The sequence below is a fragment of the Polistes dominula genome, unplaced genomic scaffold (genome assembly GCF_049000335.1).
Source record: "Polistes dominula isolate Pdom_NZ unplaced genomic scaffold, Pdom_raw_medaka contig_28, whole genome shotgun sequence".
NCBI classification, from domain to species: Eukaryota; Metazoa; Arthropoda; class Insecta; order Hymenoptera; family Vespidae; genus Polistes; species Polistes dominula.
Window position 1 is genome coordinate 1,858,164 of NW_028300879.1, and position 25,294 is coordinate 1,883,457.

General features: G+C 31.7%; 1 protein-coding gene and 1 non-coding gene across 8 annotated transcripts in view; one reads left to right on the plus strand and one right to left on the minus strand.

The window, feature by feature from the left end:
- Positions 1-296: 296 nt before the first annotated feature.
- Positions 297-419, minus strand: LOC149033621 (5S ribosomal RNA). Its single transcript, XR_016177379.1, has one exon. It is a non-coding gene; the product is annotated as a 5S ribosomal RNA (ribosomal RNA).
- An 8,725-nt stretch (positions 420-9,144) lies between these two features.
- Positions 9,145-25,294, plus strand: part of cmpy (crimpy) — a 327,230-nt gene continuing 311,080 nt past the window's right edge. The window contains exons 1-4 of one of the 7 annotated variants that reach the window (XM_089173094.1): positions 9,145-9,541; positions 12,208-12,252; positions 12,897-13,385; positions 17,495-17,637. In XM_089173094.1, the coding sequence (XP_089029220.1) occupies positions 13,237-13,385; positions 17,495-17,637 (292 nt within the window). In that variant the 5' untranslated portion in view covers positions 9,145-9,541; positions 12,208-12,252; positions 12,897-13,236. Of the gene's footprint in view, positions 9,542-12,207; positions 12,253-12,701; positions 13,386-17,494; positions 17,638-25,294 lie in introns of all 7 variants that reach the window. The other 6 variants (XM_089173081.1, XM_015318536.2, XM_015318535.2 and 3 more) reach the window with 6 other exon arrangements.

A 25,294-nucleotide genomic window follows, 5' to 3' on the forward strand; every position in this document is an offset into this window, starting at 1 on the left:
CTCGTCGTTCCTTCGTCCCAATAACCCTTCTTCCCGGTATCTTTTTTTCCTTTCCTTGTATTCTGTGCACCTCGCCTCCTCCAACAGACACACTCCTTTGGCCATCTTCCTTCCTCCATCTCCATTATCTTTTCCCACATAGTCACCGGCCCGTCTCATCATCTTCATCTCAATCCCCGGAGCACCCTGCCTCCATCTTTCCAGTTGTAATCCGGAGTATTCCCTCTCAACCCCATCGCCATCCTCGTGCACCCGGCCCGCGTCCTCTCAATCCTCTCTCTCCTTTTCCATCCCAGTGTTAACAGCACACGGTGTTCCCAAGCGGTCACCCACCCCTCCAAGTACTAACCGTGCCCAGTGATGCTTAACTTAAGTGATCGGACGAGAACTTGTGTTTCCATCACGGTATGGCCGTTAACAGTTTTAATCCAGTATTATAAAAGGAATTTCAGAGAACAGTCTAGTGAAAAAGACATTTTAATTGAAAAATTATCAAATAAATCGTAGATTTGAAGAATAACGTCTAAACACATTTGCTACAATCGTTAGTGTTAGTTTTCCCTTTAGCCATCGTAAATTTTTTGAATATTTGTTCTTCGTTGTTGACATTATTGTCAGAGGAATAGGAATTTCCCTAATATTTTTTTTTGTTTTTTTTTTTTTTTTTAACTTGAGCCCTCGATTAGAAAGAATTGTCTATTATTTAATAGATTTTTTTCCTTGAGTCCATTAAAGAATATTTTGTCATTTTCGTTTGGGTTTTCCAAGAAAAACTAGATTTCTCTTTCCTGCAGAGGATATCCTATATTTGAAAAATAACGTATAAATACACTTGCTACATTTGTCAATGTTAGTCTTTCCTTTGGTCATTGTAGAACAGATGTAATAGAAATAAAATGATTAATAATAAATTTTAGAAGACTCACCTTTTCAGTTCGATGAACTCAACTCAAATATCCTTTACGTGAGATATGGAAAGTCATACTGATCATTTCATTTATGGTAATTTTTTTCTTGTATATAGATAGATAGAAAATACAGTAAATTTGAAGAATAAATTATTACTTGCATATCACATAGGACATAACAAAAAATAATCCAAAATATGACCAAAGCAAACGTGTGTGTACATCCGAACAGTAAAGATTAGGATGCAATCTATCGTAAGGGTGATTATCGATGTACTTTGCTTGTATTCCAAAACTGATGACAGTGTTTTTGTAATGACGATGAATTATGAAGTTACTACAATACATATTATCCAGATAATCACAATATCTCCTTATTGACAAACCATAGTAAACTGTCAGCTTATCTATTAGCTTAGCCGTGAGTTTATCTTTCCCTGAAAGTACTTTTTTTGCATTTTTGTATTTAACAAAATATGATAAAAATACAAAATTATTGTTATCACCTTATGTGATAAATATCAGTATGCAGATATGTGAGACATATAGTCTCATAATATGATTAAATATTCGAATATTTTCCTTTTGGTCCATTATGATGAACATTTCCCTTTTCAAAATGACTTACGAGCAAGCTACCTAAATAGTGCTAATATTTATCGGATTAATATCATTATTTGTTTTATAAACATGGAAACACGAATAAATAACAAAATATTCTTAATATATGTATATATTAAATTTAATTTGCAAATTTATGTTTTCTCTTTTATTTTTAAAATAAATATAATTATGAATTTAAATTAAATGCACTTTATTATTATGTGTATGTCGTACGAAATATAATCAAACATTAAGAAATTTCAAAATAATACATTATTTCTTTGCTTGAAAAATTGTTTCTTAATTTTCTTTTTGATTTGTATCTAATATATATCAGCGTTATTAAATTTTTCTACCAATGTAATATAGCATTTTGGGTGCAAATTGTGAATGATTGAAATCGCATGCAAGAGATATGAGTGAATGACGGCGTCGTTCATGGACGATGTTGGTGTAAATGCGCATCATCGTGTATCGAACGGCTGCTGGATGCGTATGTCTTATGTTGATCAAGGAAGAGTCTCCCAAATCTAGGCCTTTTGTTGATACGACATAATAGATTACAAGGCCATTTTTGTATTTTCGACAAAAGTGGTCGCTAAATAAAGCGGCACTTTTTGCGCTAATACATTTAATTATTGAAAAAGTAAATAACATTTATACGCTAATTCTCTTTTAGGCTACTACAAGCATTTTCTGCTGATGTTTAAAGTGTTTAGCTTAAAACATTCAAAGATTCAGTCCTAATGCAGATGATGAGTGAATGTCGGCGTCGTTCGTGAACGATGTTGGTGTAAATGACCATCATCGTGTAATGAACTGCAGCTGGATGCGTATGTGTTGTGTCGCTCGAGGAAAAGTCTACAAAATAGGCTTTTGGTCGATGCGGCATAGTTTGAAAGGATACTTCTGATATTCCCGGAGAATTGGTCGTTAGTTATAATGGTCTTTTCTGCACTAATACAGAAGGAGAGTATGTGTATTAATTTAGGACTTAATAAGGAGGTTAAACTTCATGAAAAGACATTCCTCTATATAATAATAATTGCTTGTAGTCCTTTAATAAGAGTTTTTGCTTAAGTAATTAAGAAGGTTTTAATGTACGAATTCTATGCATTACTTCTTCTTATATAATATAATATCTGTATTAATATATTAAAGGTTAGATACAAAAGAAGAGAAGAAGAAGAAAGAAACAATATTTTCAAGTAAACTATTTTGTATTATTTCTAAAGTTTATTTATACATATATATATATATATATATATATATAATAGAGATTTATAGTATTAATTTAAACATAGGTATACTTTCACTTGTAAGGGTAAATCTGTACCTAAATTAACGTTTAAAGCAAAAGAGAAAGAATTTGCAATGGAACTACGTGAGTGATTTAAGTTATTTATTAATTGCATTTACGTATAAATTAATATTAATTTATAAATTTATATTTTTCTTATAAATTTTAGTGCTATTATATTATTAGGTATACAACTTTGCTCTTGTCGTTTCTTTATAAATGGCATCATATGGCTTGCAATACTCTTTAACATCTTGTGAACATAATTTGATAACACCAGTAGTTGATTTGTGTTTTATCATTTAATTATTCTCGATTAGAAATGTCAATTTATGAACTGGATCTTCGTCATTTGCAGGAGGTATTAATTTATTTTTTAAAATACAATGTTATGGCCTAAATTTCTCAATTAAGAGTCATCTGGCAAAAAAGTTGGGGACCACTATAATATTTTCCTCAAACAAGACACATACTACGACTTGAGCAAAAAAAAATTCGATTACGAGTTAAAAAAAAACTGATCAACTCGATAAAGCCATTTTCGATTTTTTTGAAGAACTAGCCATATAATGGAAAGATCTCACCTCTCGCACTCAAGTATAGTGATCACAACCTTAAGGGTTATGACGTTGAATGGGCTTACTTTGAAAGACTTACTTCGTAGTCCCTTGTAAATTCTTAAATCTTTTGTCCAATATGGCTTCTATAATCCTTAGATGTTGAAGATGTGTTATTGTAGGCGTCCGGTCGTGGAATAGAAAGAATGCCCCTTTGTACTGGCCCAGCAGGGCGTACGCACTAGGGCTATGAGAAGTGGCGATGCGAGAGGTGGGGGTAACTGGAAGAACGTTTCGATAGTCGCTAGTATCGATGCTCGCAATGAATATTGATCTATAGTTTAATTACATAATTAATTACATAAATTAATAATATAATTTTCAAATTTTAAAGCATGGTCTTTCATTTTCAGATAAGTTTCATCATTCAAAGGGGTATTGAATTCACCCATAGAAAATTTATTTTTACAATTTAACATATCACCAATATTGTTAAAATTTAAGCAAAATAAAGCTGTTTCAGAACTACCTTCGAAGTCCTTTTGGATTTCTGGATCATCAATTATTTGTAAAAACTTTAAAGCTTTTGACACACTTTCGCTAAGTGTTTGTATGGCTAATTTTACGTTCATTTTATTATTTTCTTAAAAGTATATCTTAAAAGTATTATTTATTATATATTATATACTTATATCTTAAAAGTAATATTTAGAAATATTATTGCTTATATACTCATTTATAGGAAATTTTAAGTAGAGGTCTTCGTAGCTCAGGTGGTAGCGTGTTCGGTCGGAAGGCAAACGACCGGGGTTCGAATCCCCGTATACTACACTTTAGTCCTCCGAGTTTTCTGAAATGATTTCTTTCCCATTTTTGTTTTTAAGTATCAAAGGGAAAGTTTCCTTGATGCTCTCTACCGGGAAAAATCACTAAGTTAATTAAGTGGTTGACTGGGTAGTAAAATAGCTCAAACGGTAGAGCACTTGCCCTCGATAATCGACGAACATTTAAATACGAAGACCCATTTTTTTTTGCAATTTCTCTTTTGTTTTCATTTATTTCACAACGCGATTTGTTATGGCCGAAATTCCTCAACTAAGAGTCTTCTGGCAATTTTGTATATGCTATAAAGTGGAGAATAAAGGGTTAGGTTAGGGTGTCAAATAAAACACGTGATTGAGCCAAACAAAGATGCAATGCTTTATTGGATCGTCAGGGAAAAGCGTTGCGGCATAAAAACCCTGGATAATATTAGATTACAACAATGAGAATCTACCACGTGGCGTACTACGCGGGAAATTTAAAAAATTTTCTCATTTTATATTTAAATTTTTTCAAAATTCTCACATTTTGGAAGCAATTCAAAAGCCTTAAAAACGTATAAACACACTTGGTACATATACCATTGTTGGTCTCCTCTTCCGCCGCAGTAAACTTTTTTTCGTTTATTTCTTCGTTGTTGACGTAATTACTGGCAAATGTTATCAGTAATTTCGTTAACATTTTTGTTATTTGTAACTGCAGCCCCTGAATAGGCCAATTCATCGATTGTTTTGTATCTTTTTTTTCCTTGAGTCCATCGAAGATTATTTTGTTGATTGTTGTTGTCCGTGAGCGCCTCTATGCCAAACTTATTGAGCATTCGTGAGAAGGATTGATCGGTTGGTCCTGGATAGCTCAATTGATTAAAACAGCAGTCGCCTGGAAAGCGAAAGATCCGGTGTTCGAGTCCCGGTCCAGTCAGTCCAGCGGTCCAATTTTTTTCACGAATCCCGAAATTATATGCTCACATTTTTTTTCATTCAACTTGAGTCCCTTGAAGAATTTAGATCTCTCACATTTTCGTAGCAATTCAAAAGCATTAAAAACGTATAAACACACTTGGTACATATACCATTGTTGGTCTCCTCTTCCGCCGCAGTAAACTTTTTTTCGTTTATCTCTTCGTTGTTGACATAATTACTGGCAAATGTTATCAGTAATTTCGTTAACATTTTTGTTATTTGTTACTGCAGCCCCTGAATAGGCAGATTCATCGATTGTTTTGTATCTTTTTTTCCTTGAGTCCATTAAAGAATGAAAATCTTTCAAGTATAATATGACCATATTTTTTTTCATTTAACTTAAGTCCCTTGAAGAATCCTCGTCATTTGGTGTTATGTAGTGCATTTCTATTTTTGTCCAATTCAAAAGCATAAAAAACGTATAAACACATTTGGTACATAAAACCATTGTTACTTTTCCCCTCCGCCGAAGTAAACTTATTTTCGTTTATCTCTTCGTTGTTGACATAATTACTGGCAAATGTTATCAGTAATTTCGTTAACATTTTTGTTATTTGTAACTGCAAACCCTTGAATAGGCAGATTCATCGATTGTTTTGTATCTTCTTTTTCCTTGAGTCCATTAAAGAACAAAAGTTTCTGCTGAATTTTATGCCCATATTTTTTTTCATTTAACTTAAGTCCCTTGAAGAATCCTCGTCATTTGGTGTTATGTTGTGCATTTCTATTTTTGTCCAATTCAAAAGCATAAAAAACGTATAAACACATTTGGTACATAAACCATTGTTACTTTTCCCCTCCGCCGAAGTAAACTTATTTTTGTTTATTTCTTTGTTGCTGACATAATTACTGGCAAATATTTATCAGTAATTTCGTTAACACTTTCGTCATTTGTAACTGCAAACCCTTGAATTGGCAGATTCATCGATTGTTTTGTATCTTCTTTTTCCTTGAGTCCTTTAAAGAACAAAAGTCTCTTCTCCATTATATGCCCATATTTTTTTTCATTTAACTTAAGTCCATTGAAGAATATGTGGTAATGTTTACTAGTGTCGCCTTAGAGCGAAGCCTTAGAGAGAAATAGAATATAATTGAAATGCGTTTGTATTTAAATATTCAAATCTTGCATTACCATTTTTCGGAATAGCAGATAATTCAACATTTCCAGAAACTGTTAAATTAGTTAAAGGAAATTGCGAGTAACGAGTTCTTTGGTGAGATCGTTTATTTCCAATAATAGGAAATCTCCTGTCTCATACAGGACATTTATAGGAACGTTCACCTCTATGTACTTTCATGTGATTATCCAAAGCACAAATTTGGCTCAAATTAAGAATTGATTGCCGAAACTGAGGCCTAGTTTGTTTTTAAAAACTCCGTCATTTTGTTGAATTTGCATTTCATGGGTCGACCGAGGTACGGGAAATTTCTTATAGTTATTAAACACTTTAGTATTTTTATTTTATTTTATGAACCTTTTCTAATACGTTGGAATAAATAAAGCAGTAGTAAACTTTTTTTTGGGTCTTGATTGAAACCTCCGGAGTAGTTGTTGAAGGTTTTTTTTTGATTTTGTGAACTGTTGAAGATTGCTTTAAATCCAGCAGTAGTAAACTTTTTTTTTGGGTCTTGGGAGATTACGAATAACTCACTTAATTTTAAATCCTTTGGTAAGGTACGGGAAAATTTTGTTTATTTATCAATATTTTGGCTTTAAAGCCAGTCCTATTTGGGAGAATCCAGTGCTCAGTCTAGATTTGATGAGCACTATATTGGATCCTAATTTGCAATCTCTGGGAAGTTTCACAAACAAGACTTGATTGTCTCCTGATCCAGTTAGTCGATGATCTAAATCTAGTTGATGCATGACACGTCTTATAATCATGATAGTGATGATGATCCACAGCTTTTGGAGAATACCCTGGTTTCCTCCTGCATGACTGTCCCAGGTGGTGAAGTGTCCAGGGAAGCCTGCTGGTTGAAACTTGTTTGAAGATATGAACATAGCATCTGTGAAAATCTGAGTTAAAAAGGAGTAGTGAGTGATTCACTCCAAATAAGTCACATAATACTCCTGTCAGGTAGTGTTGTTGGTATGTTCTGTTGGTATGTATGTACTAAAAAAAAAAAAAAAATAATTAAACATAAATATCACTGCCTTTATTTACATATTTACAACGATCTCCATAAAAAATTGAAACATTTCATGTAGTACTTTTCGTGCAAAAAAATTCCGAAAAATCCCTTTTTTTTTCTTTCTCAAGCGGTCACACTAGTGGCGTAGATAAAACCAATTTATTGTTAGTCGATAATAGTAAATTCAGTCGATAATAAAATACATTTAGGGCTATTTAACAAGTTGGTAGGCAACCCGATCCTGGGATATATCTTCAGGCGGGTTGAATCCAACACTTTTCTTAATAAGATTCATTTTAGTTAGTACTTGCCCATCAGTCGGTACTATAGAACACGATAGATAATGATCGTATAGTAGTATGAATTAAGCTACATCCCTTTCAATACTCTCAAACCATTTATGGTAGCTAGGGGTGTTACAATATATATATAGATATACATATAGATATAGATATTTAGGATCAAGATTAGAAAATAGGATAAACAACGACGACGTTTATTATTGCTGTTAATTTTTATATTGTAATTTAGTATATTTTCCCTCTTACATTATGTATTTAAATATATATCTATTTAAACTGCGAGATAATTATTTTTATAATTTATATATTTTATTGAAATTTTCAGAAAATTAACAAATTTCATAATGTATCACTGTAAATATATATAATTACGTTATTTAAGAATTTTTACAGGAAAACACGTACTTCTCAGCATTATATGTAAGTATTTTATCTATGTATGAAGATATATGTGAGTTATTGCTATCATAACACATAGGAAAAATATTACAACCCTTTATATACTTCTTTTTTTTTTTTTTTATTAGAAAGGATGACTTTTGCAATGCGTGTATTTGTCACAGTTAATGTTTGTAAATTTTTTCGAAAGAAATCTTAAAACAACGACGGCCAGAGTTACTATTGGTATTTGCGATGGTATTGTATGAATATATAAATATATTTACAGTTACAAAAAAATGGTTAAAATATATGGGGTATTTTTTCTGTATCACGTTGAAGTTCGTAAAACTTCTTTTTTTTTTTTTTTACATGATTTTGTTTCTTGATTAAACATGTATTCATATTTATGGCACGGTACACAATCAATTTCAAATTATTTTTATTACTTATGAATTATTAGTATATTTACTTTTGAACTGCTCATTTTTTAATTTGTTTATATTTAAATTAACTATTACTATAAAAAGTATAGTTTTATGCTAATGAATGTTCGAAAAGAAAATATCAAAATGAACGAAAATTGATTATTAATTATATTACTAATCTTTGAAACAAAATAAACGTGCGCGTATGGATATTGACACGAGAGTGTTTTTGATGAATATTTAATTAATTGAAAAATAAATAAATTATTTACAGTTAAACACATCAAACGTATATTAAAATATAAAGAAGTAAGAAAATTTCAGAAAAAGCCAATGTTCATCAAGAGTCGTTTCGTAGACGTTGATAAAACTTTGAACGAACGTAAGAAAGAAAAAAAGAAAAGGAAAAGAAAATAAAAAAAGGTAAAGCTGATAATCAAAAGGAAAAGTGGTAAAGTAAAAAAAAGACGCAAAAAGGGAAAAGAAAAATAAGAAGTAGTAGAAGAAGAAGAAGAAGAAGAAGAAGAAGAAGAAGAAGAAGAAAAAGGAGGAGGTAAAGTAAAGGGGTGGAAAAAGGTATGTATGTTAGAAGAGTGTGTAAGTGAAACAGAGAGAGAGAGAGAGAGAGAGAGAGAGAGAGAGAGAGAGAGAGAGAGAGAGAGAGTAGTCATTGGGGCGCAGACGCATAAAGTCGTAGGGTTGTCGGTGAGGTTCGGGGTTGTTCGGAATTTCTCGTCGTTTGTAACCTTTACGGTGGTGGCCAGTGCACGTTCGTCTCGAACGTCGAGCGCCTCGCGTGCTCGCGATTTATCGTTCTGTCACTCTCTTTGTCTTTCTGTCTCTCTTTTTTTCTCTCTCTCTCTTTCTCTCTCTTTCTTTTTGTCTATCTGCCTATGTATACATATATATATATATATATATCACTGTCTCTCTGTCTCTGTTTCTCTCCTTCTCTCGCACGATAATCCGTCGCGCGTTTTAAACCGGGGAAAAAATTATAATCGTGTGCAGGATGTAAAAAGTACGATGATGATGATGATGTTGAGATGTGCGTCGTGTCGAGTAGAGGAGAAGAACAATACATAGAGATCAAGCTTTTGTTTATATATTTATTATGAGACCAAACAGCAGCGAATAATAATCTCGTAAATTAATTATTCTTCCTTATATTATTATCTTGTCTTTATCTTCTTCTTTTTATCTTTTGATTCGTTTATTATTAACAGAAACGTATTTAGTCAGATAAAAACATAATACAACTATCTTCCTTTTTATTTCTTCATTTCTATTTGTTTTTACTACTCCCCCCCCTTTTTTTTTTTTTTTTTAAATTTGAATCTGCATCGACATTTACTTGAATATCTTTACTCATTATTTCTTTTCGCATTATTCTCTTTATTAGGTGCATTTTTGTAACGTGTATTTTCATCACCTTTGATTTTTCAAAAACCTTCCAAGAAGAAAATCATTTTCAACAGTATATTTCATCCCTTGAAATATACTTTTTCTTCTTTATTTTTTTTTTAGTTCTTCCCTCTTACTCTTTAATGTATTCACCAATGAATAATGTAATAATTCGGTATAATATCTTGGGAATTCGCATCCTCATCCCCCACTACCACCCTCCTACCTTCAAAGAAGAGTATTCTTCTTTAGTTCGATTCGAATATATTCGCGATTCCCTTTCGATTACGCTTGAAATGCATTTTATGTTTAAACGCTAAAACAATAATTCCCTTCAAGCATTCGTTTTACTTTTTTTTTTTTTTTTTTTTTTACTGTAGTTATTGGTACCCCCCCCCCCCCCTTTTTGTTTTTTTACAAGGTACTTCAGAAAACTTTACGATAAAAGATTTCGCATTTTTTCTCTTTTATCATCTTTTGTCATCATTTTGAAACGTTAAGAACACCTTCACTGCCGAAATCGTTCATCGAAGTTGATCCTTTAGCATATCGAATTTCGAAGGAAACTTGCAATATCAAGCATCTCCCAGAATAGTCAATGAGAATATACCAAGCAGTATAATCTATGTGTATATATATATATATACATATATATTTCATTTCGTTGTCGTTGCACACGTGTTACCACGATATATGTTGCTACATAGAATACATACGTGTTCTCTCGCGATTTTCGTTGCATCCATATATATATATATATATATACAAATAGTCATATTTACCATCGTATGTTGCAACATAGTTTATGTCCATCGGGAAATACGTGCATGTAACAGAGATAGTTTCTCCGTGTTTCTTACGCAGTATCATCCTCGTTTCACACAACTCAAGTAATTCTCATTGCTTATTTTGAGTTTTCTCAACACATATATATATATGTATACAGAAATATATATATGTTTTAACAGAAAACTTTCCCGGGTGTAGGTCCCCTTCACTAGGACTTTTCTTTCTTAAATCTAATATATAATTTGCTCGTTATTTGCAACAATTTAATGTATGCAGCGTAAACCGAGCAACGCTATTTGTGGCAAGCAAACTTTGTTATTTCGTCGTACTTCTTGGCTTTTTCCAGAGCCCCTTGGGTTATCCTGATGTGGTCAAAGTCAATTGTTTCTTGAGTTTTTCCAGAACTTCGAATAATCCATATATATAAATTTCTATGTATAAGTATATAAAATTGATGTGTGAGAATGTGCGTGCGTGTCTCTTTGTGTGTGCACGTTGCGGTCTAATACGGCATTGCGGGTAGACGTTGAACGTAGATCGAATACGAAGCCGAATTTTCAGATAAACTTTTCTGAGTTGAATGATAGTAGTGAATATAGTTTCATCGATAGATCCTGATGGTCCTTCTTAGGTTTTTTCGAATATGATCGATCGATTTTGAAAGACGCCTTTCTAAAAATTCTTTTCTTTTTTACTTTTTTCTTTTTTCTATCTCTCTCCTACTTTCTTACTTTCTATTCTTTCTTTTCTTTTTTTTGTTATCTCTTTACCTCTCACATATACACATTCATACATTCACAGAGAACGACATTTGCTTGGAAGCTTTGATTACCTCGAGGGATTCCCTCTCAATCCGTACCATCAGCCATCACGCTGGATGGTGTAATTACAGGGTTGACGTAAAAGAAAGGGAAAATGGGCAGATTTGTTCTAATCTATTTTGGTTCGAGGATAAATCGCGACTCTTGAACATTATTTCAGAATTACTTCTATTTGATATATCATTTGAAAGATTTTCTTAATAGTCCATGGGTGTTTTCAAGTTTAAATAATGAAGTATTAATTAATCTTATTATTATAAATTTTCATTTATATTTCATATTTCTTATATTTTTATGGTATACATCGTTATTATATGTTTTTTTTTTTTTTTAATAACTTTTTGTACCATAGTTTTTAATATTTGAAATACTTTTCCTTTTTCTATTAATATCTTAGATAATAAAATTAGAAGATTCTCATGAGGAGATTTATTTGAGTTTACTTTCCATGAAAATAAATTGGTACTTTTAAAGATTGCGAAGATTTGCAACTTTGATAAATGAAAAATGTTTGATTAAATTTGAAACTAGAATTGTGTGTTTACTAAGATTTATTCTTAACATTCTCTTATAATGATCTTTTTATGTTTTGTTATATCTCTTAAATAATTTCTATAGTTTTATATTTTCTTAACAATTTGTATATCAATTGCATAATTAATTTCCCGATGGTGTAATTACTTCTATTACAATTATCTTTTTATCTTTTATCATATCATCTTTTAAATAATTTCTATATTTTAATATTGTCTTATATAACAATTTGTAAATCAATTGTATAATTAATTTCCCAATAGTGTGATTACTTTCTAAAAGTATAAAACATAAAATTTCTTCTAAGGGTGGGTATATTCCCATTTCTCATATAAATCAAAAGTCGACTTTTCGTTATTGGATACTCGTTGCTTCTTTCATTTTTTGTCCTTTTTCTTTCCTTATATTGCTTATACCAGTAGCACTCTCCACACCTTTCGATCATAGTGTTTTACACGAAGGGAAAAGGGACGGGGGACGGGGGATGGGAGGACAGTTATTCTTAGATGGTGAGTCGAAACGAAGTGTGTACGCGCATCGGTGCATTCCATTTATCACTCTCATCCTATTCGTCCTCTTCGATTCGACTCTTACACATATATACACACATCTATATATATATATACAATGTACCTGGAACTATCGTAATTCACGTGTGTCTTTTTAGTGAGAAGAAAGTCTAGAAAGAATGATTTTCTCTTTTTTTGATAGTATTTTTTTGTTAACATACACATACACATATACACACACAAATTAGATACGAGAACAGGTAAACGAATATACCCTATACACGTAAACGTGACACGCATAGGAAATGATTTTCAGTCAGTAGTAGTAGTAGTAGTAGTAGTTCGTGAGAGAAACAAATAGAAAGAACAAAAAATATGGCAAGGTGGTAGTAGTAGTTGTGCGTGAAATAAAAGAAAGAACAAAAATCCGGGGTGAGTTTTAGATACGAGCCAGTGCATCGGCGGGGGTGATAAATCGGGGCGCAAAGGCGCCGTCGCGTTGTCTACGTGCTTGCTCTTTTCTCGACGTGATGCTATTGCTGCTCTACAATAATCCTTTGTGTTACCATTACAACTATTATTACTATTATTTGTGATCGAACAATTCGCGAGTGTTGGATTTTCTCGTGAGAGAGAAGAAAAAACGTTAATCGGACTGAGGAAGAGGAAGAGGACAATAAAAATAGTGGTAGTAGAGGGTTGTTGTTAAAGAACAATTCAAAGAAATAATAAGATAGTTAAAGAAAACAAACGAGAAGAGGATAAGAAAGAAGAGAAAAAAAAATGAGGGCCTCGTTGTTACTCCTGGGGGGCATCATCGTAGTTCTCTCGATCGCGGTTGCAAGGGCACTGTCCTGTGTGTGTTCGCCGCTCGAGTGTGACATACTCACCGACGAGGATTGCCCTGGAGGACTCACCTGGGATCCTTGCAGGTAACTAGCCTCTCATTTGCTTTACCTAAGGGTTTCTATATAACTGTTTGATAAGCATGCTCTTACTGATGGTAATATCAGTTTTAAAACTTAGTCCATGTGTTGCAGCAACTGACCCCAGTTCAGTTTAGTTTATGTTTTCTCTTGTTCTTTCATTTTTATATTTCATATTTTTTTCTTGTTCATCTTTAATATATATTGTTTTATATAAATTTATATTAAATTTTAATACATTGTTTTTTTATATTTTTCTTTCATTTTTATGTCATATTTTTCTTTTTCATCTTTAATATATTATTGTAGAGAGAAGAAGGAGAAAACAACTGTTATGAAATGTTATGAAAGTAATATCTTTTTATAAAGTGTATCTTGTGTTTTTTTCTTCTTTTTTTTTTTTATAAAAAAATTATGAATAGGTTTTTATTTTATTTTGTTTGTTTGCTTCTTAAAAGATTATTTATTGAATATTATTGTTACACTCTTAGAAAGTTTTCTTCATACTTTTCTCTTTACGTTGATTTTTTGATAACGATTATTGATACATTTGTGAAACTTTAGAACAAAATTGAATGATCCTTGAATAATTTTTCTACTTGTTCTAATATCATTGTTATTATTACGATTTTCCCAATTTGAAATGGTTATTAATCCCTTAATGGTCGTAAGTCACTCCTTACTTGACAAACAGTACTTTGTTGTTGTTGTCGCATGTCACGTGGTAGGTGACAATGATTGTACAAGTCAAAATTGTAACATAAAACCATTACATCATGTTGAAGGATTGTTTCTAAAAATATTTTTTATACATTACAAATATATATTAATAATTATTTTAAATTCATATATTTGTAATACACAATTTGGTAGATAGCAATATTACACGTCAGTTAGTAAACATTTAGGAAATGGTTTACGACAGGTAAGAAACTTTAAGTTTCTTATCTAAGTAGTTAAAATGTTGAAAATAATTTGATAATCAAATTTGTCGAGAGTTTAGCAGACACAAGATGATGATATTTTTAATCGCACGTTGTTGTTGACCATTTAAACTTACGAAGTCAAATTAGTTTTGATCTTTTTATAGATTAAATACAAAAAAAAAACATAAAAATCGTTTAACCGAGCTCAGAATAGTTTTGAAATTGTTACAAATGACATCTTGTTTAAGATTAGTAAAAAAACAAAAAAAAACAAAAAACGAGAAACACAGTTAAAAAGTAAAACCGCAGTAAAAACGACGAACGGATAATAATTATTTTTATTCTTTGAGTTGAGGTAAAGTGGTCCTTGGAGAAAACGCAATATCCAAGCTTTTGTGTGTACTTAATTAAACGAGCGGAAGAAAAAAGAAAGAAGGTGGTGGAGAAGGGGAGGAGGAGGAGGAGGAGGAGGGGAGTAGGGCATTATTAACCCGGTTGAACGCGTACTTAACGTGAAACAATTCGTAATGGATTCTTACGGTTCCTTTCTATTTTTACGTCAGCATAAATGTTGATAAGCGTGTTAACGTTGAAATATTCCATTTTCAAATTGAGTTAATGACCAACCCATAATATTCAGTACAGTAAAATAAGAAAAATATATATTCAATTCTTTTTGTAGACAGTTTTGAAATAATAATACGGTCAAAGAAAAAATTATATATCTTTCTTTATTGATAGTTTTTCATTATTTTGTTAAATGAATTAATTTAATTAATAATAATTTATGATTTAAAAAGTAATTTGTTCGTATCATACGCGAATTTTTGTATTATATAAAACGTATTCAGTATATTTTTGATTATAGGTAACGTATGTTTTCTTCCACGTTCGGTTTTATACAATTCTTCTTTAGAAATGTATCATGCAAAAAATAGAGTTAGGTATATATATATATATATATATATGCATATATTTATATTTAAATGTATATAATATATTAAATATATATATACTTGAAACTCGAGATTATCGAAATCTCGAAGAACGGAACTTGACGCTTCACGAAGGTTCCTTTTGTTGTGGTATGTTCCATTCAACAAAGTTACTCTTCCTTGCATTAGATAACCGTGTTACAGACCTTTTATATCAGAAAGCTTTATATAATGAGTCCTTTAATGCTTATATTTCAAAGATACCAACCAAGATCGAAAAATAGATCAATGTAAGAATTTTAATATTTGAAAGAAAAAAAAAAGGAAGAAAATGATTAGTACTTTATAAAATTTTGTTTGTTCAAAATAACACAAATTCTTATTATCATAGTCATGTTAAGATCAAAATTGGTCAAAAGTTTGTTTTTCCATTTAGGACAATCTGTTGATTGATATTGAAATTTTGAAAAGATTACAATACATACATATTTCATTTCTTATACAAACTTTGGAAACACATTTATTGTTATTACTATGAGAGTTATTCGTTTATCACATGAAAGAAAAAAAAAGATATTATAAGTGATTCTTATTTCAACTAGCGTTGTAACGTATACTCGTGTAGACATATTTGAGTACAGGAGGATATAATGTATTGTGACTATTTTAAAATAACATTCAACTTGCATTTGTAAAAAGACTCGAAGGAAAAGGAGGTCAGAGTCGTTTACGGACATCTTGAATTACTGATCACAATCTCTATCCATTTATCGTTTTTAGTTATTTCTATAATCCAGTGTACGTTTATAGTGGAATATCCTTTCATCACTTTATTCAGTTACAGTTTGACTTGCATCATATGTCGGTCAGGAAGAAGATTTATTGACAGTCGTAGGGGGGGGGGGGGAAAAAAAAGAGAGAAATTCCATTCAATTAAAAACAAAATGTAGATTTTAAATGTTTTAACCCTTTTTTTTCTTTTTTACGTTTGAGGAACAAATATACGGAGTGAATTATTGAATTGTTTCATTTCTTTTACTTATAAAAGATAATTGAGAAAACTTGAGGGGAATATCTTCTATATATATATAAAACTTTCGTAATTGTTTTGTCGGATTGAAAACCTTGTCGATATGTTTCTTCTCTCTTAAGTATTCCAGATGAAATTGACGAGATTTCGATAGAAGTTAAGCGATGAACAATTACGAAATACCTTTGCGAACTCGTTCGATGTGACGAGATTTCCCCTCTTATTCCTTTCCATTCCTCATCTTCCCTCTTCACTCATTTGAAACGACCCTTTTTCTTGGCGCTCTTTGAAATTACACGCGAGAACGAGAGAGAGAGAGAGAGAGAGAGAGAGAGGTCCACTTGAAACGGGAGGAAGTTACTTGTAAGGTGAACAATTTGAACGTAATTGCTTTTCGAGTGGCGAGAGGAGCCGTAGGTTCGATAGATCTGATTGATCTAGCTAGCAGGAGGAGAAGAGGAGTAGGGAGGGATGGGCTGGAGGAGGAAAGCTTGCGAGAAGGAGGACAGATCGAATAAAAATCGCAGGAGATTGGGATTTCGGATTGATTCGTGAATCATGACGTGACTCGTTATTGCCAGCTTCCGTCGAGCGAGAAACGAAAACCGTAGATCTGCTGACTCTACAATATAGAATCCTGTTCACCATTGTTCCCATTCCTAACTCTACATTCTCTCCTCCTCTATTACCACCACCATCACCACCTTTACATCCTTTTTCCCTAACCATCCCCGATACCCATTTAAAACTTTTGATTTCACTTAATTTATCAACAATTGTATTTCCATACCCGAAAACTTTCTTAATAGTTTGTCACCTCTTAAGCTCGTTCTTCTTCTCGGCTTTGTTTTTATTCTCGTTTGTGTTTCCTAGTTCATTAACCTATCAATTCTATTAGATATTAGAATATATCTATTAAAGGCGCGCGCTGATCTATTAAAGCGCGGCTAATTTAAATTAAAGAAAGTACACTTTCTTTATATATATATATATATAATATATTTCTTTAATTTAATATATATATTGAATTACAGTAAATAATGTAAAAAAAATACAGAGATTATTTTGTTCTTTTTACATGTTTACTGTTATGTATACTCTTTTGTATTTTACTATACATGGGGGTGGGGGGGGTGAAGGGAGAATGCACGTTGAAAATAAAATTATATATTTTATGTGTCTCTTCTTTCTTTTCTTTTCTCTCTTTCTCAATGTATTTTCCAGATGTTGCAAAGTATGTGCGCGCGTTGAAGGTGAACCATGCGGGGGTCTTTTCGGCTTTTCCGGGAGCTGCGCGGTTGGACTGCAGTGTATAATCAAAAATCTACTACCTCACACGCGGGAAGTGGACGAGGGCGTCTGTGCGAGTAAGTTTTTAACGAAATTATATTCTTTTCCACGCGGTTTCTACCGTCATATCTAACTTTCGTTAATTTACAAACGCTTCCTTTTCCCCCTCTCTTATTATTCAAAATTAAATATCCCGGAGACGTTCAAAAGAACAGGGAAGCAATTTATCTTGCGTATTCGCCAATGTTTCATTTTAACAACCCTTTGCACTCGAAGTTATATTTTTCATTTCATATATTACGAACAATTGACAAAGTAATTTCAATAGAAAAAAAAAAACAAGAAAAAAAAATCATCATATTCACGTATTATAAATAAATGACATATTTGTAATTAAAAGAAAAATCATAGTTGATATTTTCTTTGTCTCCGTAGCCGGAGAATCTTCGAGTGCTGCAAAGGGTTAAATGTTTTTTTCGTCGTTTGGTATTTTTTTTTTTTTTTTTTTCAATTTTCTATATTTATTATATTTGTTCATGGATCAATGCAAAAACTAATGATCGAAATGTTTTTGTGTACGAAATGAACAAGATTTCTATTTTTGTTTTTTTTTTTTTTTGATAAAGAAAAGAACAGAAGAGAAAAAAGGGAAAAATCGAAAAATCAGATTTGTTTATTACAGTGGATATTTCCTATCACTAACACAAGAGTACGATAAAGAGAAATTTTGTAAAGTTAACAGATTTGAGGCAAAAATATAACAACGCATGCTTCTGTAAATTTGAATTTGAATTTGTCCTGATAAGGGAAACTAACTTATCCCATTTAGTCGAAATTACTTTGAGAAACTCATAGAAAGTATGTATGTTATCATCGAATTAGTTGACAATAGTATATATACTTTTAATTATGATATTTCGTATTTACTGAGATAAAAATAGAATTTAATTGATAATTGTTCTATTTTACCGACTTCTCATTTCAACATTTTTATTTTAACCGTTCATTCCGTTCCTAGAAAACATTTTTGATAAAAGTATTTAGCACTCAAAGGATTAATATGTGAGAAACGTATTTATTCTATTTTCAAAAAAGGCTACATAAGAATAAACTACTAGGAAACCATAAACGTTATGCATGACACAATAAATTTACTTAATATTTAAACAATAATCATAAAAATATAATAAATAACTTTTTAGTCTTCTTATCTTTGCTCATTTCTATTTAGATATTTTTTGTGTACGTCGAGTTTTTTTTGGTTTACAAAAAACCTACAAATTTTAAAGCGCTCTACCCATATAGAAAATTTTTAACGTTTTTTTTACAGGCATGTGTAGTATGTTGAAACGATGATAAAAATATAATAAAACATATTTTCGTGTTTTGTGAATATTTTAAAATACTTGTTTTTTTTTTTGCCGACATACTCGACGATCGTTCTCTCATCGACGTTGATGAAAATTTTCACGGATCAAAATTTAATGAACATTTTTTTCATTTTTACTAGCTCAGGTGTCGGATAGAAAATAAAATTAAAAAAAAAAAAAAAAAAAAAAAAACAAGGAACCCTAAAATTCCCCGGCTCGTGGAGTATTTTTTTTACATTTTGTAGTTTGTTTAATTTTTTTCCTTGATTTTTCTTTGTTTTCTTTCTTTTTCCATCTACTCGAGTGAAATACTTTTAGGACGTGCAAATTATTTTTCCACGTTGAACATTTATTTGTAATCGTTCTTTTTAACTACTTTTTTTTTAGATAGTTATAAATAATATATGTATAATATAATACTTGCCCTCTTTTTTTTTCTTTTTTATGGGATACGATTAAAACGTGGACATTCTTGCTCCCGTTTTTTTACGATCTTAAACTTTCTTCATTCCCATGTGATTCTTTTTTTTTTTTAGCGAGTATAATACGTATCCGCGATAAAACTAATATTCTATTGTACTCTAGTGGCTAAATAAAAGTGAAAAGAAAGAAAGATAAGGTACTTGTATAAGTATTCTGGACGATCTTAATGTAAAACATCCCGTTATAATGTTGAGCCAGATTGCATTAAGGATATATTACAGAAATTATGTATATGTTATTTTAAAAATGTTTAATCCTGTTATTTTGTAGACTAACTAACTATTGCATCGAATAACTTAATATTTTAGGGAAAATATATATATATATATATATTATTATTATTATTAATTATAATATAAAAGATTATAATAATAATACTGAATTAAATTATAATTAAATATCAATTTAATACAAATATAAATTTAATTTATATTTACTATTATATAATACAGTATTATTATTATAATATTTTATTTTATATATATTATATATATATAACGAATTTTTTATTATACACTTTAACTAATACACAAAAAGTAACTCAGTTAATTCGAAAAATTCTATTTTCCTTTTTTTATTTTTTTTAGTTTTACTTCAAGTTTTTCCAAACGTTTTTTCTTTTCTTATCATTGTGCACGCATAAATGCACGATTAATCAATTAACAGCACTTGCGAATGTTTCGATTCAATAAGTTTTACGAGGTCACGATCGATTGGAAAAGAAGGAAATCGGATTTTTCGCACGTTTCTTTTCAAATTAGTTCTTTCTCTTTTCACTTTAGAGTAGGAATATCACTTTTTGATTTTGTTTCAATTTTTTAACTTTTTATTCCAATATCTTAATTTTAACCGTTCATTAAAACATATTTTTTCACTACACTCTATTCTAACATCTTTAGTAACATCTTTTATATTCATAAAAATCTTCAAATATAATTCATTAGTACTTAATAAGTTAACGTATGCATAACGTAATAAATTTACTTAATATTTTAACAGATTTGATAATTGACATTTTTATTACTTACGTTTTTATTTCTTTTCATTTTGTTTTTTTAATTTTTTTTTGAAAAAATATCTTATATAAAATATATTTCGATTATAAAATCGAGCAATTGTTCGAGTTATTACAAACGTAATAAGTACATTTTTCAGTTGAAACTTCCCTAGTGGTTTACCCTCTTGCGCAAGCTGCTTTCTTTCGGCTTTGTACAGTTCCGACATCTTTTTTCATTCAGTTTTCTCTCTGTCTTTCACTTTCTTTGAAAGTTCTTGACACTTCTACTAAGACAAGGCTATTATCAACCGTTCCGTAGGCTCCAAACTGAAAGGGAACTACTACTACTTTTTGTTTTTGTTTCAGCAGGGGAAAATCTTTTAAATACATTCCTTGTTGGGCGTGTGGGATTTCCTTCCACCCACTAAAAAAAACCCTGCCTCTTCACACTCCATCCCGGAAACACAGCTTTTGTAGCCACTACGTCGAGATGGTCCTGTCTAGGGGTCCTTCATCCGTCGATTGATCGTCTTTTATCTTCTACCTTTCTTTTCATTATTTTTGCAATCAATTTGTTTGCTTCGTCCCATAATGCCTTGCTGGCTATCATTTCTGCTGTTAAATTGTCCACAGTTAGAATCTTGCCTATCTTTGTGAAGGTTGTTTGTCTCCAAGTTTCCCATCTTTTGCATTTAAAGATAGTGTGCTCAGCAGTGTCCGGTTTTCCGCAATATATACAATTATTGTCCGGTGACTTTCCGATTCTATGCGTGAAGCTTCTGCAGCTCCCATGTCCAGTTAGGACTTGTGTCATAAGGTGGATAGCATAGGTAGATCTGCATTCTTTCTACGCACTTATGTCTGGGATTAGTCTTCTGCTTCATTGGCCCACATTTATGTTTGCCTCCCAATTTCTTTGTCACGATTTAACCGTGTTTTCTGCTATCATCTTCCTCTACTCCTTTGAGATAGCAGTTCCTTTCTCGTAGACTCTTGTTCTTTCAGTTGCCAGTAGATACAGAGGTGGAATTCCTGCTATACTACTACTACTACTACTACTTTTTTTTTCCGCAGGGGAAAATCTTTTAAATACATTTCTTGTTGGGCGTGTGGGATTTCCTTCCACCCACTAAAAAAAACCCTGCCTCTTCACACTCCATCCCGGAAACACAGCTTTTGTAGCCACTATGTCGAGATGGTCTTGTCTCTAGGCTTCATCCGTCGATTGATCGTCTTTCATCTTCTTCCTTTCTTTTCATTATTTTTGCAATCAATTTGTTTGCTTCGTCCCATAATGCCTTGCTGGCTATCATTTCTGCTGTTAAATTGTCCACGGTTAGAATCTTGCCTATCTTTGTGAATGTTGTTTGTCTCCTAGTTTCCCATCTTTTGCATTTAAAGATAGTGTGCTCAGCAGTGTCCGGTTTTCCGCAGTATATGCAATTATCGTCTGGTGACTTTCCGATTCTATGCGTGAAGCTTCTGAAGCTCCCATGTCCAGTTAGGACTTGTGTCATACGGTGGATAGCACAAATATATGTAAGATTCGTGAAAAAAAACTGGACCGTTGGACTGACTGGACTGACTGGACCGGGACTCGAGCCACGGATCTTTCGCTTTCCGGGCGACTGCTCTTTAACCAATTGAGCTATCCAGGGCCCACCGACCAGTTCCCTTCCACGAATGCTTATCAAGTTTGGCATGGAGGCGTTCGTCCCACATTCCACCCCCCTACAACAACAACATTCGACCCCGAATGTTCCGTCATAACCACCCCTCCTTTGGTGGCACCTTCGTTACTCGTTACGTCTTTACTCGTTCCGAACACGTTGCCGAGGCTCCGTAAGACCGTCTTGTCTAGTTCCTCGGCCAACCGTTCGCGTCGCCACTATTGGCCAAATTCTTTACTCTTTTGAAATTATTTATAAATAATTTCCTCTCGTGGCGTTGTAAGACTGTGGAACATGCTACGAAACAAACCTCCATCCCGGACGAGCCCCCAAATGTAAGATTCGTGAAAAAAAACTGGACCGTTGGACTGACTGGACTGACTGGACCGGGACTCGAACCACGGATCTTTCGCTTTCCGGGCGACTGCTCTTTAACCAATTGAGCTATCCAGGGCCCACCGACCAGTTCCCTTCCACGAATGCTTATCAAGTTTGGCATGGAGGCGTTCGTCCCACATATATCTGCATTCTTGCCACGCACTTATGTCTAGGATGTCTTCTGGTTCATTGGCCCACATTTATGTTTGCCTCCCAATTTCTTTGTCACGATTTAACCGTGTTTTCTACTATCATCTTCCTCTCCTCCTTTGAGATAGCAGTTCCTTTCTCGTAGACTCTTGTTCTTTCAATTGCCATTTGATACAGAGGTGGAATTCCTGCTATACTACTACTACTACTACTACTAATGCTATTACTACTACTACTACTTTTATTCGTTCTACTTACAGGTTGGCCACTCGCGAATTTAATTGAGCAATTTTTCTGCCAAGCTAAATAAGTACCTAAGCGTTATTTGCTAGAAAACTTTCGATAGTAGGAACCCCCTTCTCATAGCTTGATTTTCCTAAGTCCTCCTTATAGAGGGAATTGAGTGAACCCTTTTGAATTTTACTTTTTTTTAAAATCGATTGAACGAGATGAAAAAGAGTGTAGAAAACGTGTGTCGATGTTTTAACGAATGAATACCATGTTCACTTTAGTTTTATGTAGTTTTTGAAAATACTTCATTTTGATAGTATTTTAATTTGAATAAACGTCCCTAGGATCAGAAAATATTGACAAAAAAGAAGTGCTACTTAGGGGTTGTTCATTTTATCTTTGAATAATATCCTTTAAATAAACAATCGTAAATTATTATTCTTACTTAAATGATGATATTATATTATTGTTTATTTTGTTGTTTTTTGTTTTTGCTTTATTAACAAGATAATTATCTTTGGAATGTTTATCGAGTGGAAAAGTTATTTATTCGTATTTCACATTGCCGAAATTCTTCACGTGCGTATATTAAATTGATTCGATTGTTGCTAAATAATGAAAAAGAGGATCACCATTTACAATATTAATTCTGTGATCGGATGTGAAATAAACGATAAGTATTTATTCGCTAATTATGCATTTCCAATCAGAGTACCAATACTTGTACGATTGAACGTGGAAGTAAGTATATATATATATATATACTGTTTAATTTTAATTATTAGATTTTATCAATGTTATTTTGTGAGTACGTAAGCTCAATGATTGTCGTTATAGATAGGAATAACAATTCCGGTGTATTTTCCACGGCACCTAACTTTCCACTTCGGTTCTCTCTCACATCAGTATCAACGACATGCTTTGCAATCGTGCAAATCGTCAGATTTGTTGTTGGAATTATTGAGATATTAAAGTTTATTCAAATATGTATCGTTGAATTGAATATTTTTCAACGGAACAAATTTAAAAATAATTCATTTTACAAAGGAAATTAATTATATTATATTAATTTTTTAATATAATTATTATATTAAATATTAAATTATTAATAAAATAAATAAATAAAAACAAATAATATTCGAAAATAAATAATAAAAAAAAAGAAAAAGAAAAATGGAACATAACAAATACAAAATGATAAAGAAATTGGTATATCTTGTTAAAAAAAAAAATTTAATACATCATCAAGTTCCTCTCTCATTCTCTTTCTCTCATAATTTTTTATTTCTATTTCATTGAGAGATATCATGTATGATGGAGAGTATATTTAACTAAGGAAAATATTCGTATATACGAGAATAATTATCTCTCGTACAAAACTCAAACTCTATATGTGTATAACATTTAATTTAACGTCAGTAGTAACAATACATTCTATCGGTTTGATGAATAGGATAAAAAAAAAAAAGAAAAGAAAGGAAATGAGAGGAACAAAAAAAGAATAATATTAATAAAAAGATATGATTGTAAAAATAATACGTACTACTACCTTGATAAGTTCGTATTCATCAATTTGAAATCATCGTGTAACCTACATACGTCAATTTCTACAACCCCCCCCCCTCCCCCCTTACAAACTCGCCTATACTTTCTTTAAGAGATATTGCATTTTCAGATGTTCTTCGAAAGTTTACTCGACAAAATATTTTTCATACAAAGAATAAACGAAACTCACGAGATAGTCAATGTAACTTCTAAGCCGATTTCGTTTCAGAGCAGCGCGTTCCTTATACATTTTCTCACGTAAAACGTCGACTTATCCATCCTCGCCAGTAGAAGAACGCGAAACAGCGTAGACGCGAACGAAAATCAATAAAAATTTTATGTCCCGTCGGTTTCGAGAGTGTGTTACTCTTTTTCGAGCGAGTTGCGTACCAACGCATTTATCATTCAACGTATGCACACACATACGTTCGGATCATTTGTAACGTGAATTGAAAAATGACAGACTTCTTTCTTCTAGAAGTTATTTTATTAAATCGACCTTATAGAAACAATTTGCGTTAAAAACATTTCAAATATTTTTAATATTTTCTTTCAAATATTTTTAATATTTTCTTTCAAATATTTATTAGAAAATGGTAATTTTCAACGTCCACATTTTGTTTCTCTAATAGTATATATATATAACAAAATATTTATAATAATTATATTAATTTAATATTTAATATAATAATTGAATTTTTTGAAGTGAAAACTTCTTTAGAATGGATGTGATTTGAAAAAATGAAACGCGTTGACTATGTATGCGGGCTTATGTGCAAAGTGTGTCTGGAGGGTTGCATACGAACATGCGCACATTTTTATAATTAAATATAATAATTAAATAAATTATTACAAATTAAAAGTACAAATAATAATATAATAATATTATATAATAAATTATATCCTCTAA